Consider the following 20,672-nt stretch of genomic DNA (forward strand, 5'->3'; position numbering starts at 1 on the left):
CACGGCTCACAATCATTCAAGAGCTCGGAGGTTATTAAAATATTGAAATAAATGCCAGTCTTATATAAGGCCTCTCCCTAACCCAAAGGCAAGCAGGCACAGAAGGAAGGAAGGAAGAAGAAAAGGAAAGAAAGAGGGAAGGAAGGAAAAAAAGAGGGAAGGAAAAAAGAGGGAAGGGAGGAAAAAAGAGGGAAGGAAGGAGAAAAGGAAGGAAAAAGGGAAAGAAGGAAGATTGGGAGGGGAGGAGGGAAGGATTTATTAAGTGCCCACTATGTGCCAGGCATTGCGCTAAGTGCTTCACAAATATTGTCTCATTTGATTCTTATAACAACCCTGGGAAGTATGTGCTATTATTCCCATTTTGCATTTGAGAAAACTAAGGCAAGACAGAGGTTAAATGACTTTCTCATGATCACACAAGTAGTAAGTATCTGAGGCTTGAGTACATTTTGGAAACCATCCACTTCTCTGGTTTGTTGTCCCCACTCAGATGGAAACTTACGCACTTTCATATCTAGCATTTCTTCCCAAAAGGAGCATAAACATTCAGGTTGACAAGATTTCAAATCATAGAACAGTTTGCACAGCATCGGACACAGAAAACACATTTTAGCACAGTGAACTTGGGACAGGCCGCCACCACCGCCCTCGGGGATATGTTACATTGCCTGTGACCTGATGTATTATCCTGGGTAGGGCCCTAGCTGGCTGTTAGGAATTAGGACTCACCTGTCGCTGCTTTGCTGCTACATTGCTCCTTCCCCAGAAGCTCTTCTCTGATCACTATTACTATCACTTCCAGCAGGCACCATTGATCCTTCTTGCTGCTATCACTTTCTGGTTGGTGCTAGTTACCTCTATACAGGAGCCATAAATGATAGTATGACAACTCTTTTGGGACTCTAGGGTCATTGATTGCCTCTCTGCTGACCTCCAGTCTTGCATCTCCTACCACCTTTCAGGCATCTCGAACTGATGTCCAGTAGACATCTTAAACATGTCCAAAATAGACCTCATTCTCTTTCCCCTTAAACCCTCCCCTCCTCCTGCCTTCCTTATTACTGTAGAGGGCCACACCACCCTCCCAGCCCCCAGGCTCACAACTAGATGTCGTCCTGGACTCCTTACTCTCTTTCACTTCCCATATCTAAGCTGTTGCCAAGGCCTATCAATTTTACCTTTGCAGCATCTCTTTTTTCGTCTGACACCGTCACCACTCTGGTGCAAACCCTCATCGTCTCAGCGCTAGACTGTTGCAATGACTGCTGGTTGGTCTCCCTGCCTCAAGTCTCTCCCCACTCTAATCAATTTGGCCAACAAAGTGAAGTGCAGGTTCGATCATGTCACACACACACACACACACACACACACACACCCAACTCAATAAACTCTAATGGCTCCTTATTGCCTCCAGAATCAAATACAAAAATCCTCTACTTGACAGTCAAATCCCTACATAATCCAACCCTCCCTGCCCTTCCAGTCTTCTTGTGTTTTACTCCCCACTATGTACTCTTCAATCCAGTGACACTGGTCCCCTGGCTGTTCCATGAACAAGACATTCCATCTCTCCACTCTGGGCATTTTCTCTGGCTGTCCCCCCATACCTCGAATGTTCTCCCTCCTCCCTTCTGACTACTGACCTCCCTACTGCCTTTAAGTCCCAACTAAAATCCCACCTTCTACGGGAAACCTCCCCTAATCCCTCTTCGTTCCAGTGCCTTCCTCCTACTAATTATTTCCTATTTATGCCGTATATAATATTTTTGTGTACATTTGTTTGCATGTTGTCTTCCCCATTATACTGTAAGCTCCTTGAGGACAGGGACTGTCTTTTGCCTTTTTTTGCATCCCTACAGTTTAGCATAGTGCCTGGCACATAGTAGGTGCTTAAGAAATATTTATTGATTGATTAAAACTTACGTAGTTTCCTAGCTATTTATTTCCTCTCTCTGCTAGCATCTGGATGGTATGTCTCCTACTGAAAGGAAAACCTCCCATTGAAAGGCACTCCTTTCTTTTCTTTTTTCTTGATTTTTCCTGGCTTCCCTTAAGGTTTCTGGGCAGGGTTGTTTCTTTGAGCGATCCAAAAGCTTGGGTGAGTGGAAGGGTGGAGCGCAATTACTCCTAGCACCAGGTGCTCATAATCCTTACAGCTCTTAGAAAATCTCCAGTATTGCTGATTGAGATCTGGCCACTGGACCCAGATGGCTCCAGAGGACAGAGTAAGGCTGGTGACTTTGCACAGCCCTCCCTCACTTAAATCCAATTCACTTGCAAGTCATGGCATCACCTCCCTGATGTCATGGTCCTCTTCAAGAATGAAGGATAAACAACAAATGATCCTGCAAAGCTTTGGATTTGATAGCGCTAGGTTCCACAGTTAACCTTTAAATCAGAGATTCCCAATGGGGCAAAAAAGCATGGAGTTGGCCAACTAGTTGTCAAGGCATCTTTCCTTCTGTGGAGCTGAATCTGTTTCCCTGTAACTTGGTGTCGAGGCCTTAGTTTTAGCCCTGCCACTGACCAACTCTATCACTTTGAGCAAATCAGTTCCCTTCTTTTTGTTCCTTTTTCAAATAAGGATAAGAATACCTGTCCTACCTAGTTCATAGGAATATTGTGAAGCTCACAGAGGTTACTTTGTACCCATTTCGTTGTGTTTTGTGTAACCTCTATAATATGCACATTTCTGCCTCTGTTGTCAGAATGTAAGCTCCCTAAAGGTAGTAACTGACTTTCACTTATGTATACCAATGCCTAGTACAGTGTCCAGCAGCTGTCTAGTAGGTGTTTACTAGATACTTGTTACATAATAGACAGAATGGTGAAACTGCAAGGAACCTTAGAGAATGATTACCTCTTTGTTTTATAAGGAAAGAGATAGGCTCCCAAAGAAAGGAGGGGTCTCTGGTCACACTTCAAGTTAGAGGCAGAGCAGGGGCTAGAATTTGGTCCCTCTCAGCTTTCAAGTTCAGGACTCTTTCTCTTATACCTTTCTGCTTTCTAATGAGATGATATATATGTGAAAGTAATTTGGAAAGCAGGGTATTCTAAAAAAAACCCAGTGCTATTTTTATTTGTCCACTCTTCCTTCTCCCATGGAGTGGCATCTAGGCATCCCCTTCAGGTGCCCTTTCCTGATAAACAACCCTGAAGGGCAAGTTCTCTTTGGGAAAGAGCCTTAAATACAGTTCTTTCTGGGTCACTCTCTCTGGGAAATAAACTCCCCTCCTGTGAGAAAGGACAAGTTAAGGGTGTAAAGCCCTTCGGGTAACTTGGATAGTATAATTGAATTGGACTTCCCATTGACATGTTGTAAGAATGATTGATTAATGGAGGGCCCTGATGTGGTTTTTGCCTTTAAGCATGTGACTGCATGTACCTTACTCTCTAAAGTCAGGGCCTGATGTCTCTCTCAAGCACTGGGGCTTATTTCCTTTCTGGTGCTGAATCTTTGCAGGGGGCAATCCATTTCCAAACACCCAACTGAGGGCCTGCTTGCCTCTCCCAAGCAGTGAACTCTACTTGGGATTTGTAATCATCTGTGGTTGTATTTCTTAGCTTTGGAATGACCAAGCAGTCTCTGTATAGATAATCTGGAAGACTATCTCTATCGTGGGGGTATGACAGAGATGCACAGATGTCCCAAACCCTAGGGAACCATATGGACATGAAAGCTAGAGTTAGATTGACAAATCAGAGAAGTGTTCGCTAAGCAGTAATGGTGCCAGCCCCTTTCCGGCCAATAGGATGGCACAGGATCCAACCTGGGCCTGAAGGAGAATCTCCCCCAACATCCCTGACAATGGAATATCCAGCTTCTGCTCAAAGAACCCCAATGAGGGGGAGCCCTTTGCCTCCCTGGGCACGTTGTACTTTGCACTAGCCCTCTTTGTTAAAAAGTTCCTTCTTATATCAAGCCTAAATCAGCTTCTCTGTAACTTCTTCCTGCTGCTCTAGTAGAATGTATCTCAGTACCTACTCAGCACAGCCTCTACCACATGTCGTTGCTGTTCAGTCATTTTCAGTCATGTCTGACTCTTGGTGACTCCATTTGGGGTATTCTTGGCCAAGATACTGGCGTGGTTTGCCATTTCTTTCTGCTCATTTTACAGATGAGGAAATTGAGGCAAACAGGGTGAAGTGACTTGCCCAGGATCACACAGCTAATAAGTGTCTGAGGCCAGATTTGAACTCAGGTCTTCCTGACTCTAGACCCAGTACTCTATCCATTGCAGTACCACCTATGGGCCCATAGTAAGTGCCTAGCTGGCACATAGTAAGTGCTTAATAAATGCTTGTTGTTGAGTGTTCCTAGTTTGACTACATCAGGCTAAGCCCAATAAGTCTAAGCCCTCATTCACAGCCCTTCAAATACTTGAAGCCAATTATCATAGCCTCCATGAATTTCTTTCTTCATATGGCCTGGTTTTGAGTTCCTTTACTATCCTGGTGACCATCTTCTTATTAATTTCCTTCCTAAAATACTGAACTAAATACAGTACTGAGGGGAAAGAAGAAATTCATCTCCTCAAAAAGCTAACTATGTTGCTGGAGGTACTTTCGAACCATGCTGCCTGCATAACAAATGCCCCTAGTAGAGCACTTAGTCTGTTCTCTATTTGTATTTTGTATCTCCTTAATAGTCCTTCCTATTAATTATATCAATGACTATTGGGGGAGGGGAGGACCACAATTGATAATAGGCTTTTTTGGGGGGGGGTTAATTCCTAAAATGATCATTCCAGCTGTGTTATTTTAATGATCTGGGCAGCTAGGTGGTACTGTAGTGGATAGAGTGCCAGGCCTGGAGTCAGGAAGACCTTCATTCAAAGCTTCAGACACTTCCTAGCTGTGTGACCCTGGGCAAGTCATTTAACCCTGTTTTCTTCAGTTTCCTCACCTGTAAAATGAGCAGAAGGAAATGGCAAACCACTCCAGTGTCTTGTCCAAGAAAACCTCAAATGTGGTCGCAGAGAGTCGGACGCGACGGAAATGACTGAACAACAAAAATGTAATGAGCCAGCTGTACTGTAGTTGGAAGAACACTGGGCTTGTAATCAGAAAGCCCTTAGCATAGTGCCTGACACATAGCAGGCATTTTGTAAATGCTTATTGACAGACTATAATTGACCAAAAAAAAGTCTGATTTCAAACCCCAACTCTGCTACCTACCACATATATGATCTTATGAAAATCACTTCCCCTTCCTGGGCCTCTGTAAAATAAGAGAATTGGATTAAGTGCCTTCTGAGGTCCCTTCCAGTCCCAAATCTGTGATCTTATTTCAGATAACAGGTCCATCTCATTCACTTATCTGAGCCTCAGTTTCTTCATCTCTATAAGGGGAATAATAACAGTTATACTACCCATCTTTGGCAAGGCTGTTGAGAGAATGTATGTAAAGGACCTGGTAAACTATAGAGCATGACATTAATGCCATTTATTGATAATTATTTATAGTATCGTTCTCTTTTGTTACTTTTTTTTGAACATTTCTATTTCCATAAACAATGTTAGGTGGGCCTTTTGCAATCTAAATGCCTTTCAAGTATTTGAAGGGCAATCTGTCCAAGAGGGATCAGCTTTGTTCTGCTTGACCCCAGGGGGGCAGAACTAGGAGCAGTGGTAGAAGTTGGGAAGAGGAAGATTTAGGCTTGAGGTCAGAAAGAACTTCCCAAAGACTGGGCTTATCCAAAAGTGGAATGGACTGCCTACGGGATTAGTGAGTTTCCCCTTACCAGAAGTCTTCAAACAAAGGTTGAATGGGATGGATAAGTGTATGGCTGCTTAACAACTATGTTACAGAGCGGCAGTAGGTCAAACTCAAATAGAACATCCTGGCCTCATATTGACATAAAACCACAAATTAACATTATCTGGGCTGTACTGTATTTTTATTTATTTTGTTAAACATGTCCCAATTACAATTTCATCTTCAGGCCTTACTGAGAGTTTTCTAAGTTTGACACCTCTGTTGTAGAGAGGATTCTTTTTCAAGGATGCGTTGGACCAGATGGCCACTAATGTCCCTCCCAACTCCAAAATTCTGTGATTCTATAATACCTGTAAAGAAAGTTCTCCTGAGCAATAGTTTTATGGTCCAAAGCACTCACAGCCTTCATTATTCCAGAATTCTTCTTGGCATAGAAGAGCCAATGTTCACATTTCATATCATTCAGCCACTTAAAACAATATTAGAATTCATTTAGATGAGCTTGTGGCCTAAAGGAGAACAAGCAGCCTTTAATTTAGCAAATAGAGAAACATTTTTTCCTGTGCTGTCGTGAAAAAAAATAACAGAATCATAACCTGGATTCTCCTTATGGTTTGTCCAAAATAACCTTAGGGTGCCTGGCTCCAAAATAGCCCACATGGAGCTGTCCCAAGTTCCATGGTGTGCCTGCCCCTGAAGCCTGTTTTAGATGGCTATCCTCTTAATCATCTTTCTTTGTGAAATGTTTCTAAAGAGAGCACTACCATGTAATCTCAGGGGTCTAGCAGACTCTGGAGATAAAAAAAGGGAGGGGATGTCTAGTTTCATCCTTTAGGCCGTGGTGGGGTTGGAAAAGTCCCTTCTGACTCTAATATTCCTATGTTAATTTAAATAATCGGCTTCTTCTTGGTAGGATTTCCTTCTGTACATAAGAAATATGAGAGGGCTCTAAATTCACAGCTGAACTCCCTTTTCAATACAATTACTTTTGATTCAATTATAGTACCTATAGGTTTATTTAGTATTATTTCAATGATATGTGGAAGGTGGAGAGAATGATGTAGCAGACTTGCAATATTAAGCCCCAGAAACATTACAGATCCATCTAAATGAGATTCATAATCTCTCAGAAGAACTGGGCCGAACTATCCTTATAGGGAAAACCAAATAGATGAAAATTACCATTGTCCAGATTGTGATGTACCATTAGATGGACATCCTATAGAGCTTATCCGTCAATACATATGTCTGGGACAGACACCACAAATGAACAATGGGACAGGCCCAGAACTGAATAGGAGGCAAGAGAGCAGATGGCCTTTAGGAAATTGTGCAGAGTTTTTAATCATCCCAAGCTTTTTGATGGAACAAAGATCCATTTTTTAAATAACAATATTATTCTGGTGATGATGTATGACTGTAAGCATTGGAATACTACCCTGTCTGAAGAATTGAAGTTGTAGATCACGAGAAGGGCAATGGAGAGGTCCGTGGCAGGCGTGAACACAATTAGAATTGACATTAGAGTTGAGGAATGATACAGAAGTGATGGGATGATTGCCATCAGAGAAATGTACAATTAAGGGGAAGAAAAGATAAATAAGAGCAAAGGACAACTGATGGACAATTCACATTGTTCACTAGTGTTCCTGAGATGTTGGGAGAAAGCAAAGAAGGCCCCTAGCATGTGAGATCCTTGTCACAAACTTATGGAGGGATAATAGCTAGTATTTATACAGTGCTTTAAAGTCTGAAAATGCCTTATGTATTGTATATGTATATGATGTATTGTATATGTATATAATGCTAGTATTACCCCCATTTTAGGTGCTGGTATTACTCCAATTTTACAGGTGAGGAAACCGAGGCAGAGAGCAGTTAAGTAACTTGCCCAAGATCACACAACTTGTAAATGTCTGAGGCAGGATTCAAAATCAGGTCTTCCTGGTTCCAGGCTCAGTGCTCTATCCACTGCACCAAGAGTCACACAGTGTGGGCAGACATGGATGGGTTGTGATCAGCCTCATTGGCAGGAATGTTCACATCAGTGAGATTGCAGATCTTCTAGATTACTCCTTCCCTCAACCCAGGCTGCACCCCCTCGAAGTCTTAGACTCTTTTTATGAGCAGCTCTGATATTCTCACTCTCTCCTCTCCTCTTCCCTCTCCCATATCCTCTCTCCCCTTTCCTCTCTCTCCTTCTTCACTCAGATGGTAGGCATAGTCCATCACCCAGACCACTCTCAAGTCCTTTCCAGCTTGATTGGACTTGTCAGATCTAACTCTTTTTTTGCCACAGTTTTCAAATGCCCAGGGTCACTCACCCCAGAATGTAGTGAGGCATCAAAGGACTTTAGTGGAGGCGTATTCATTATTGACATCAGTTAACCTTAATTCTGCTCACTTGGCTTTTCTAAGTCATTTCTGTGTGATGCGAGGTTTTGCTGCTGCTGATTTTGGACGTGATTAGCAAGGGAAGGAGATCCATTCTTCCACAGTCAGTTTCACAATGGCATATACCCTCCCTGCCATCTATATAATATCTAGGAAAATCTAAGCATGATCCTTCCTTAATCCAATGGTGAAGTGTAGAGATATCAGTATTCTTATTGCCCATAACCTACAAACACAAAATCAAAATGTTGTTATACTGTAGGCATAATTAAAGATATATTTATATTGACTTTCAGGTATAAGTTTCTATGGTCCTTATTATGACCTTAGAGTATACAGTTTTGTTGGCAAAGCAGGCTTTGATATTTTCAAAATGGCCAGTTATCATTTGGAACATCATCAATATAATCATGCCAGAGCTCAGCACAAGTCTGAAGGGAAAGTGGTGCCCTAGACAGAAAGGGCACAGGAAGAAACTACTACTACTACTACTACTACTACTACTACAGTAGTAGTAGTAGTAGTTGTTGTTGTTGTTGTTGTAGTTGTAGTTTTAGTAATAGTAATAATAATAATAATAATAATAATAATAATAATAATAGCTAACCTTTATATAGCACCTACAACACACCAGGCACTGTGCTAAGCATTTTACAGATTGTCTCATTTGATCCTCACAACAACCCTGGGAGGTAGAGCACGTGCTATTAATATTCTCATTTTACAGATGGGGAAATTGAGGCAAACGGAAGTTAAACGACTTACCTAAGGTCACACAGCTAGTAAGTGTCTGAGGCAGGATTTGAATTTGTCTTGCTGACTCTAGGCCCAGTGCACTATCCATTGCCTCACGCTCTCCACTCACCTGCCTCTAGCTAAGCTATGAGCTCAAGGGAGCAAACCAGCCTTGTCATCTCTCCCAAATTTATCTGGATTTCCTTTTTGTTTTCCTTCTTCAATGTCTTATGAATACTCTTTTCCTTCCTTTCTAATGACGCCTGCCCTCCTGTAGAAATGCCCTCTCTTATAATAAATAAGTGCAGTCAAGACAAACAAAACTCTTCTCAGAGTTGTCTTCCAGAATCTCCAAGAGACTCCAGCCCTCCAGAGGAAGAGGCCTTTCCCTTGGGGAGGGAGGGGGCAGCTCTGCTCATTTTACCTCCAAGTAGTCACACCGGAGGATTTTCTTTGCCCTAGTGGCCCTGGGAGAAAGGAGACCACCTCCCCTCCCATGCCCCAGCACCAGTGTCATATATATTCTCCCAGCTCTTCACTGTGAAGTGTGGTATGGGCTCCCTGGAGGCAAGACTACCTTCCCTGCAGGCCTCCAATCCTCCTCTTCAGAGATGGGCAGTTTGAGCTCCTAGGTAAACAGGTCCTTCCCAGCATGTTTTAACATCCTGTCCTAGGGCATGGCAAATGTGAAAACAAAGCCAGCTACCACCACCCCATTTCTTTGCAGCTCGTCTGATTGATTTCTCAATTGTTGACTTTTGACTTTGAGGAAAGTCATTTCCCCTCTGTGGGCCTCACTCTTCTCATCTATAAAAAGAACGGGGAGCCACAATAGATTGGGGGTTAGAAATCATGTAAGGGAAAAGAACAGTTTTTAGTTAGGTCCTTAGAGTGTGACTTTTTGAAGAGGTCCATTTGGCATGTGTGCATGTGTATACACAGTATATAAAGCAACAGTGGTATCATGGGGAAAGCCTTGAATTTGTAATAGGACCTCTGTGGCTAGACAGAGAAAAGACCCAGTAGATGAAGAACAGTTATTGCTCAGATTACAAAATGCATTTTGGTGGATAACACATAGAGCTCATCCACCAGTCTGTGGATCCGGGACAGACAGTCCAGAGGTATAGGGAGCTGGACCTAGAATGAAACATGAAGAAATGGGCAGTGGAAAAGCTCCTTCTGTGACTCCCCATCTTTTCACAGAAACAAAGACTCATCCTTTAAATACCTAATTTTTACCAATGTTGTTTTATGACCAGGAGACAAGGAACAGAAGTTTATGCAGAATTGAAAATGAATATCACACAAAGGAAATGTAGAGAGGGGTGTGTGTGTGTGTGTGTGTGTGTGTGTGTGTTGGGGAGAGGGAGGCATTTTCATGCAGGCTATACCAGGTGTCCAATACAGAAGTTTGAAGTACAAATGTAAATGGCGTTGTCAGGGAAATATGAGATAGGAAGAAAAGATGTTCTGGTCATGTGACAACAGTGAGGGATGACAGCTCTACTAATATCCTTACTATGTCAGGAAAAATTGAGGAAGGTCTCCAACCCATTGGGTAGACTCCCTCTGGTGAAATTATGGGAGGTTATGGACAAGAATTACCCAGGTAGGGCAGGCATGGATGATGGGTCATAAACCCTTGGAAAGAACATTCTCGAATTGATAAGATCTTAGGTCCATTTGAGCATTTCAATATGCTTTGTGTTTTCCGATCTGTAAACAACACAGATTGTGTTGTGCTGTGTTATGTTGTTTACCCCAACTGAGTCAGAGTTAGAGGCAGATCTTACTCTCAAGGAACCTATAAAAGAAGCTGAAAAGCTGAGGGGAAATAGCAAGGGGCTAGAGGAGGTTAAAGGACACCTGGGCATGATGAAGTCTTAAAACCCAGATGGGAAATGATGACCCAGGAGAATTCCCTAATGGAATTAATTAATTAATTAATGGAGGACCTGGGAGAAAGGAGCTCCCAGATGTCTACTCTCCATCTTCTCCAACCAGAGAGAAGGAGGGGCCTCAGAAACAAAGTAATGACGTATGAGTTTCCGGGTTGATTTCATCCTACAGATGGATAGGTTTCTGGAGAGGATGAAGTCCAGAAAAGTAGCTGGGTAGGAAGTGATGAGGAGGATTCCCTGAGTGCCCTTCTTAAATGGTGGAAGATCTGAGAGGAGCTTCCAAATATCTCCTGCCACCCTCTCCAACCAGAGGGAGGGAGGGAGGGGCCCTAGCCTTACTACTTATTGGGTCACCTTGAGTAAATCACTTTCCTCTGTGGCCTCAGTTTTTTCCTTTGTAAAATAAGGAAGTTAGATTAGATAATCCCTCAATTCTTTCCCAGATGCTATGCTTCTATTATTGTGCAAGTTCTATCTTTATCCCTTTCTACCTGTGAGTTCTGGGCCCATGTCTTGATCTCTAAAATGAGGATAACTTGTACTACTTCCATCATAGGGAAACAGACTGAAGCTTGGATTAAAGGGATCAAATTTGTTGGTGAGCTAGAAAACATTACATAAATGTCGGCTATTATTATTAATAATAATTTTCCATTGATGCCAGAAATTTTATACCAAACTGTGCTGTTTTATGTTTCCATTATTTTATTTAAGTTATAGGACTTAATACAATAGGATAAAAAGTCCAGATTTCTATCGTCTCAAGAGACCCTTACAGGGGCAGCTAGGTGGTGCAGTGGATAGAGCACCGGCCCTGAAGTCAGGAGGACCCGAGTTCAAATCCGACCTCAGATCAACACTTGACACTTAATAGCTGTGTGACCCTGGGCAAGTCACTTAACCCCAATTGCCTAAAAACTAAAAAAAAAAAAAGAGACCCTTATGATAAATGCATGTGTGGCCTGGGAATTAGAGGTAGATCCCAGAAGGGACACCTAAGGCTTTGGTTGTGACATTAGTCTGATGAATTGATGAGATTATCTCTGTTGCCACCTAAAAAGCTAGGACAATCTAACCTTCTGATAAACTATGGGGCAAGAGGGAAGAGAGGTGGGAGGAAAAAAGCATGGTAGTAGCAATCCCTGAGGAGGTGGTGAGTGTTGATGAATGTGGGCAATGACTAAGAGGAGGCCCCAGCAGAGTACCCCAGTAGAGGCTCTTTTTTGGACTATTGAGGAAGGTAAGGGGGAGAGAGTGAGGACAGTTATGAGAGCCTTAAGTCTGAGCTATACCGGCCCCCGAAGGCTGGCAATTCATTAATTTATAGTATATAAGGACCAGGATTCATGGTACCCAAACCATTTGTGGGTTAATGAAATGAGTTGACATACAAATGAATGAATGAATGATTGAGGCTGGAAAAGCCAAGTGTCTAGAGACCCATGACCCTCCACAGCTACAAGTTGCCAACCCCAGGGGAATGCATGGTCTTTGAGGTCCCCTCCTGCTGGAACAATTTTTTTAAGTGTATGCCTTTGAAGTATTCCAGGGTAAAACGTGTTGTATTTTCAAGAGACATTTTAGGCTTTGTTCTGTTCCATGTCTCCGCTTTCACCCCTTCACCCTACCCAGAAACATTTTTCATTTCCTCAGTGTTCCAAATCCAAATGGCCATTTCTGACCCAGGACCCTCTAGAAGGATGGGGCAAGAAAACAGTCTCGCGATGGTTATGGGCGGCCTCCTGTGGAACAGTGACATCTAGTGGCTATTCTTTGAAAAACAAAACCAGGAAAAACGTTTCTTGCTCACAGTTGTTCAGCAGTGCTGGGGGAGCATCCTCCCCTTCATGGACATGTGGAGGGGGGTGGGTAGGAAACCTTCCACTGCATTCCAGACTGCCATAGAGCCAAGTGGGCACAAATGTTTAACAAATAGTCTTTGAATATAACTATTTTAAGAACCTATCGGATTAAATTAACCCATCTATCTAACCTATAGACATGGCAGCTATGGAAAGGTGACACCCCAGAACTGATATGGTTAGAAAGCTTATTAACCTAATTTTAAATGAGTAAATAGATTTTAAAATAATAAAATATTTATAGTTGTTATTTTTGATATTTGTTAACATTAATCAATATTCATTAGTTGTAATTATCTCTACCTGTTTCGGTATATTAGACATATGTGCGTGAATATCCTGGGGCAAGTCTGTCCTCTCTGAGCTTCATTTTCCCCACCTACTAAATGAAGGATTGACCTGGATGGTCCCTAAGGTCCCTTCCAGCTTTAATGATCTGTGGTTCTAGCATTCAGATTATTAGGCTAAACACAAAATACACTTTTTGCAAATTACTCTTCATCATCATCCCAGGTCCTGTGAATTTTGATACAATCTAGAGCAGGGGTGGTGAACCTGTGGCCTCGAGGCCACATGTAGCCTTCTAGGTCCTTGGATGTGACCTTCTGACTGAGCCCAAGTTTTACAGAACAAATCCTTTTATTGAGGGGATCTGTTCTGTGAAGTTTGGATTCAGTTAAAGGGCCACGCTTGAGGACCTAGAGGGCCACATGTAGCCTCGAGGCCGCAGGTTCCCCACCCGTGGTCTAGCATTTTGCATCTCTTCTGGCCCTCTCTCTGCCCACGAGACATCTCATTCTGAGTTTTTACTGCATCACCATCTCCCTCAGTCCCATGACTGGTGCCTGAGCAAGGCGAGGCGTGTTCAGGGAGGAACAATAAGCAAGTTTCTCTACATGCCTGGATATTCAAATTCAGCAAATGTTTATTAAGCACTTCTATTAAATCAGATAATATATTCAACACCTGAAGGTAGGAGGTCCAGATGCCTAGCCTTGCTCACCCTGGAAACCTCCCATAAGGGCACTCAGTTGTTTTGTAGCCTCCCCTTTCAATCCTTATCTCAGTTCTGCAGGCTTCTATAGCAGCTAGCCAAAGGTAGAGGTCCTGGCCTTGCCTCAATATTACAATTTTGGTAAGTTGCAAATGGTCCATCAGAGTGATCCTGCCTCTGACACTTACTGGTGTGGCCTTGGGTAAGTGCCTTCATCTCCACAGGCCTCAGTTTCCTATTCTGGGAAGTGAGAGAGTTGGATAATATGGCCTCTGAGATCCATTCCAGCCCCAGAACTATGCTCCTATGAGCCTGTGGAGTACGCTCAGAAATAGAATGGCTTGGAGCATGGAAGACAGACAGGAAGGGAGAGGAATAGAAAGCATATTAGAGGTATTGCATGGTACAATGGGGAAAAACAATCTGGATTTTGAGTCAAAGGACCCATGTTTGAATCCTGACTTTGCTATCTTATCTATGTGGGCAATCCACTTAAAACCCCAAGTCCCAGTTTCTTCATCTATAAGATGAAGTGGTTAGATTTGACCTCTGAGGTCCCTTCTTACTCTAAATATATGAGCCAATTTCACAAACATAGAAAGATCCCAGTTTCTGGAAAGATATTCTCCTTTCAATCACATTCACTGGGATCTGATTTGCATGTCTGCTAAACACTATTCCTCTTAATCTGCTTTCTGTTTTTGTTTTTTTGTAGGAACTTTTACTATATCACCATCCTTCGTGACCCTGTGTCCCGGTATTTGAGTGAATGGAGGCACGTTCAGAGGGGAGCAACTTGGAAAGCCTCTTTGCATGTCTGTGATGGAAGGTCTCCAACTATTGAAGAGCTCCCCAGCTGTTACACAGGGGATGACTGGTCTGGCTGTTCTCTTAAGGAATTTATGGACTGTCCCTACAATTTGGCCAATAATCGCCAGGTCCGCATGCTTTCTGATCTGAGTCTGGTTGGCTGTTACAATCTGTCCGTGATGCCAGAAGAGCAGAGAAACAAGGTTCTTCTAGACAGCGCCAAAGAGAACCTGAAATGCATGGCTTTCTTTGGGCTCACTGAGTTTCAAAGGAAGACTCAGTATCTATTTGAGAAAACCTTCAACATGAACTTCATCTCGCCCTTTACACAGTATAACAACACAAGAGCATCCAGCGTGGAAATAGATCAGCAGACTCAAAAGCGGATTGAAGCCCTCAACTTTTTAGACATGGAATTGTACGAGTATGCAAAAGACCTTTTCCTGCAAAGATATCAGTTTACAAGACAGAAAGATCATCAGGAAGCCCGGCGGAAGCGTCAAGAGCAACGGAAAATTCTGAAGACCAGGCATGCTCACAAGCGCGATCAAATCGACAACGCGACTACTGATTACGTAGAGGATGTCGAAAAATGGCGATAATCAGAAATGGAAACCTCGTCTTGAACCCTAAAGTACCAACGAGGACAAAACGAATTTGAGAAAGTGAAATACTCCAAACATATTCTTCCCTAAATGGGGAAGCAAAAACCGTTCAAATGTTGCCTCTGCAGATGCCTTTCAATTTCATGTTATACCATGCGTGGGTAAAACAATCTTAATGTGTAATTAAATTTTGGACTACTTATGAAATCGAAATGCCAAACCAGGCTTACCAGAAATTGATGCTTAGATATTTCAAGGAGTCCTTAAATTAGTTATGGATACAAAATGAAAAGACAAAATGTGACCCTTTAACTTAAGCCTAAGAATTGGTATTTAAATTATTCATGATGCAAGTCAATCTTGGACGCAAACATCTTTCCAGTGATAAGCATGAGCCTAAGGACAGAATAAATAAATAAAAGGGAACATCTTTTTTTTTTTAATTTTCTTATGAAATTTTTTAAAAGACTCTATTTGAATAGAACACCAACTACTAGTGATGTTTGCCAAACTAAAGAAAATTTAAAATTTCTCTGAAAGATGGTAACTTGACAGATATCAGTATTAGCTTTTAAAATCAAAAGAGAAGTCACATGTCTTGTTACATAGAGAAATACTCCAAACGTCCAAATGTTTCTACCCACAGCTATTAAAGACTTTAAAACTGGATGTCTCTCATACTAAAAAAAAAAAAAGAAAAAGACAAAAAAAAAAAGAAGAAAAAGAAGAGTAACAACAACAAAACAAATGCCATTTCGCTGAACTGAACACCAATATAAAGAACCGAAGGCCAGCATTTTTAGGGCACTGTAATTTCAAACATTCTGTAACGGTTTGAATCCCACTCCCCATTCAGGAAAGATTTCTTCAAATTGTGCTCATTTCTACCTGACCACCTGTCATCCTTCCATGTTAAATACAAGCTACTGCCTGCGGTTCAAGATACCAGATTCCAATCAAGACTTCCATTTGATGAAATGATCATATTGCTATGTACATAGTGCTGCCCTTCTCTCCAAGCTCATGAATAGGAATTAGTCCAGAACAGTGGCTGACATTTTTCATCATCAAAAGGAAATGAATTCAAACTGGACGTATTTGTTTTCAGTGCATTTTACTGTAATGTGTCCAATCGGGCTAGTTATTTCTCGAGTGTTAGTTTTGCATATTGGTGGAGTCTTGGTGGCAGAGCAATGTGTCCATCATTCAAGGACCAGCTTAGCTGAGTTTGAAAAGGTTCATCACCAGAGACTTGGCCACCAGGGGATGATTTTTTTTCAGCCACAGAAACCCATCCAGATGGGCTGCCAGGTCATGGGAGGCTTATGATCTGTGTTGGTGAAGGAATCGCAGCACTGATGAAATCATGGATCCTTGAAGTGAAATCATCCTTTTCAGTAGTCACAGGTCATGATAATCATCAAACTACAAAGTGTTTTCATGTGTGTGAGCAGATCTATACTTACACGGTAGCATAAAAGACTATACCTTCGGTACTTTGGACAGCCTGAAAAGAAGTGTTCTGCAGCTGAGCTTAGTGTAAATACAAATCACAGTTCTTGGAGATCACACGACTAGAGGAAAAATAATTAGATGGTATACATCTCCATGCAAGAAAAAAAGGAAGATATTGGTATGAATGGAGTGCAGTCCTAAGTTTTCCATATTAGCAAGCATTTGTAATTGCTGGAATTTCCCCTTTTACATGCTTTGTTACACTTTTAAAGACTTATGCTGGCTGACTAACCCTCTTGTTACTGATATTGGAGAGTAATAGAAGGAGACTAGAAATAATAGATGTATTTTCAATGGGTTTCATACTCATGGGGGTAGGGGGGGTGTGACTAGAAGGTAATAAGACTGAGGGCTTAACAAACAGATCAGAACCTCTGAATGAATATTGTCATTCAGAGAAGGCCCTTGGAAGGGGTGTATTCACTAATTCCAAAGAGGCTTGCCGGCACCCACAGCTTTGTTCTGGATCACCTCCATGGTGGCAAATCATTTGTCTTTGGAGAGTGGAGTTAATTTTTGGAAGCAGCCAAAGGCCATTGACAATCGAATCTAGGGAATAAGACAAATGATCATACTGGGGAAGAATGATTTCAACTCCCCCAAAAAAGTGTGGCTCTAAAGCAGTGAGATGGATTTTCTCTTTCTAATAGCAGTTCCCAAAGAGAAGTCCCATAAATAGGCTCAGCACTGACTGCTACAAATGTGTAGCTTTCCGAGGAGACTGCTTGCAAGGGGGCAACACTCACTTGATGCTAGGTGGTGTAGTGAAAATAGCCCTGGATTTGTAATCAAAGGGTCCGGATTCAAATTCCGGCTTTATTTCCTAGCTATGGGAGGCAGTGTTACACAGTGGACAGACCACTGATTCTGGGATCAGAGGGTTCAAATTCTACCTCTGATACCTACCACCTGTGTGACCTTGGGCAAGTCACTTAACCTCCCTGGGCCTCAATTTTCTCATCTGTAAAACAAAGATTGAATGAGATGACTTCTGAGGTCTCTTCTAGCTCAACATATATGATCTGGGGATGTTCCCCTCTCTGGGCCTCAGTTTCCCCCTGTGTAAAATCAAGGGGGTTGGATGAGATTAACTCTGAGGTCCACCCCAACTCTAAATCATCTGACTCATTTGGTTGTGTAAGTTTGGGTCTATTTATTTCCATCAGTCTTGTTATTTTCTGGTCACCATGCGTCCACTTCTTGCTTGCGCTATCTGTTTTCATCAGTGATATTCCGTCAAAAAATTGGACAAGAAGCAGAAAATGGGCTTTAAACTTCCTTTCTATTGCTTTGTGCTCGTGTCAGCATAGCTAAAAGGCTCTGTTATGTGTGATGTAGTATTGCAGTCCCAGGATACTGAGAACTGACCAACGGGAAGAGTGGACCAAAATGAAAGCCACTCAAAAGGCAAAGGAAGATGTTAGACAGGTGGAGCAAACACCCCTTCCTGTATGGTGAGGATTTTCCCATGAAGATTCCACGCACCAGGATGGCTGTATCTTGCCTGTGTTTGAGTCCTTCTCGAAAATGAAAATGTTGGCTTTGAAAAGAGAGAGGCAAGGTCATAAATGGGACAAAACTTTGAGCCTGCTGCTAAGGATGTGTATTGTGTTAATGCTGTGGTGTGCATGGTTTATAACGATTTGATATGTTTTCTTTGTCTAGCCTGTTTATTGTATATATGGGGATGTCTGAATATAAGGATACAGGTTTGTCATCATCATAGAAAATCCTCTTGGTTTTCCTTGTAGACATCCATCCAGTTATGTAGATTTACAAACCATTCCAACGATTTTGATTGTGTAACGTAATAATAGAGGTGAAATAAAATTTAACTGCAGTCTTTGATGTCATTATTTCGGGGGTTTTCTCCCACTAAAACTGCGGCATCGCAATGTATCAAAGACTTCTCTCTAGGAATGCAATTTTTTTTCAGCTGTCTATCAAGACACCATCTTCGTCCTCATAATCTCAGGTCCATTGGGATGGAAATCAGAAGTTGTCTCATCTAGCCTTCTTCATTTTACAAAGGAGGAAATTGAGACCTAGTGAAGGGAACAGCCCCAGATTTCATTGATGAGGAAAGCTTCGTGCCACTAATGGAGATCACCAATTTGTGTGTAACTCATAGTCTTAAAGGGGTTGCTTAGAGCCCTAAGAAATTAAATAACTTATGCAGGGTCACATAGTTAATATATATCAGAGGCAGGTTTTCCTGACCCCGAGACCAGCCTTCAAGTCTCTCTATCACCTTTCCACCCCACCCCATCACAGTACTTTACATTGCATAGCGCTTTAAGGTTTGCCAAGCACTTTACAGCCATTATGTTTCATCTGATCCCTGGGTTCAAATACAGTCTCTGCCACTTACTCTCTGTGTAACCTTGAGTAAATCACTAGCCTCAGTTTCCTCATCTGTAAGTTGCAGGTGTTGCATCAGATGATCTGAAATCTGTTCCTCTAAATCCACTCTGTTGTGGAGGTGCAGCAAATATTATTATTCTAGTATTACAGATGAAGAGACAGGCTCAGAGTAATCAAATGACTTGCCTAGGGTCACACTTCTAAGTGTCAGGGAAAGAATTCAAAAGCAGGTCTCCTCTGGGTCCAAGTCCATTGCTCTTTTCTCTGTACCACACAGCCTCTAGGTACAGAAGTGGGGCAGCACGTTCTCCCCCTCATCAGCTATGCCTCTTTTAACTCTTTAGGCCCAGGGGCAACTAGGTGACACAGTAGATAGAGCTCTGGCCTTGGAGTCAGAAGGATGTGAGTTCAAATCTAGTCTCAGACACATGACACTTACTAGCTGTGTGACCCTGGGCAAGTCACTTAACCCCGATTGCCTCACCAAAAAAGCAAAAAAAAAAAAAAAAACCTCTTTAGACCCTCAGACATACTATTTCATCTTACTGGTTAACAGCTGCCTGTGAAAGATGGAGTTTGTCAAGAGTAGCCAGTTCAAAAAAAAAATCCTCTTTCCTATCCAAAGGGTTACAGAAAGAAAGAAAAATAGCTGTGCCATTCCTTCTATCCACAGAGATGAAAGTGAATCCTTGTTGGAAGGCTTCAGATAATGTCTAGTTATCCAGTCAATTCCCAAAGAAGAATCCCCTCTCTATCATAGCTAATAAGTAGTCATTCAGATTCTTTTGAAAACTTCCAGTGACAGGGACCCCACTACAGTGGGACATTGCCTTCTAATTTGGGACAACTCTAGTTCATCAAATCATAGATACAGAGCCAGAAGGGACTTCAGATGTCATTTAGTCCATCCCTTCATTTTACAGAGGAGGAAACTGAGGCCTATAGAGGTTAATGACTTGTCCAAGGTCACATACCTAATTAGAGGCAGAGCCAGGATTTGAAATTTTTAGTGCATTTCATGTTGAACCTAAATCTGCCTCTCAGCCTCTACGATTATTTTTTTAAATTTTTTTCTAATTATATTGAAGTTTTCAGGTTCAGGCTTATCTTGCAATTTTCTGAAGAGAATGTTGTTTTCAATTCCCCTAAATCAAATGGCTTTAAAAAAAAAAGAAAAGAAAAAGAAAAAGAAAACCATGGAGATCTTCTGTAATTTCTGTTTGGCCACAAACTTTTTGTAAAGAAATGTTGATTGCAAGGTTTTGTCAGTTAATCAAAGGTTGAATGGACAGCCTGAGGTCTATATTGCTATCCTGAATCACTCAATAATAATGTATTAAATACCAGTTTTGTGCCAGGCACACAATTATTTGCAGAGAATACAAAAACAAAAGTGACTATAGTGTTCCTAACTTCAGGGAGCTTGCAGTCTAACCAGGGGAAATAAAATGTACGTATATAAGAGACACAAGCATTTCTTAAGCACCTACTATGTGCCAGGCACTGTGCTAAGCATTCTACAAATATCTCATTTGATCCTCACAACAGCCCTGGAGGGCAGGTGCTATATAGGTATATGTATAGGTACATACATATAGACACATATATACATGTATACACACACACACACAATAGATACGTGATGATTTTAGGGAGAAAGCACTAACAATGTCATGCAGAAGGCAATCACTGAGCTGAGTGTTGACAGAAAATTAAGGATTCTAAGAGATGGAGTTAAGGATGGACTGCATGGGGGAGAGCCAATGCAAA

General features: G+C 41.9%; 1 protein-coding gene across 2 annotated transcripts in view; it reads left to right on the plus strand.

Annotated features, from left to right (window-relative positions):
• Positions 1-18,378, plus strand: part of HS6ST2 (heparan sulfate 6-O-sulfotransferase 2) — a 279,978-nt gene extending 261,600 nt beyond the window's left edge. For both annotated transcript variants that reach the window (XM_027837837.1, XM_027837844.1), the window contains one exon: positions 14,324-18,378. In XM_027837837.1, the coding sequence (XP_027693638.1) occupies positions 14,324-15,020 (697 nt within the window). In that variant the 3' untranslated portion in view covers positions 15,021-18,378. The remainder of the gene's footprint in view (positions 1-14,323) is intronic.
• The last annotated feature ends 2,294 nt before the right edge of the window (positions 18,379-20,672 follow it).

The sequence above is a fragment of the Vombatus ursinus genome, unplaced genomic scaffold, assembly GCF_900497805.2.
Source record: "Vombatus ursinus unplaced genomic scaffold, bare-nosed wombat genome assembly UNPS02004573.1, whole genome shotgun sequence".
Classification (NCBI taxonomy): Eukaryota; Metazoa; Chordata; class Mammalia; order Diprotodontia; family Vombatidae; genus Vombatus; species Vombatus ursinus.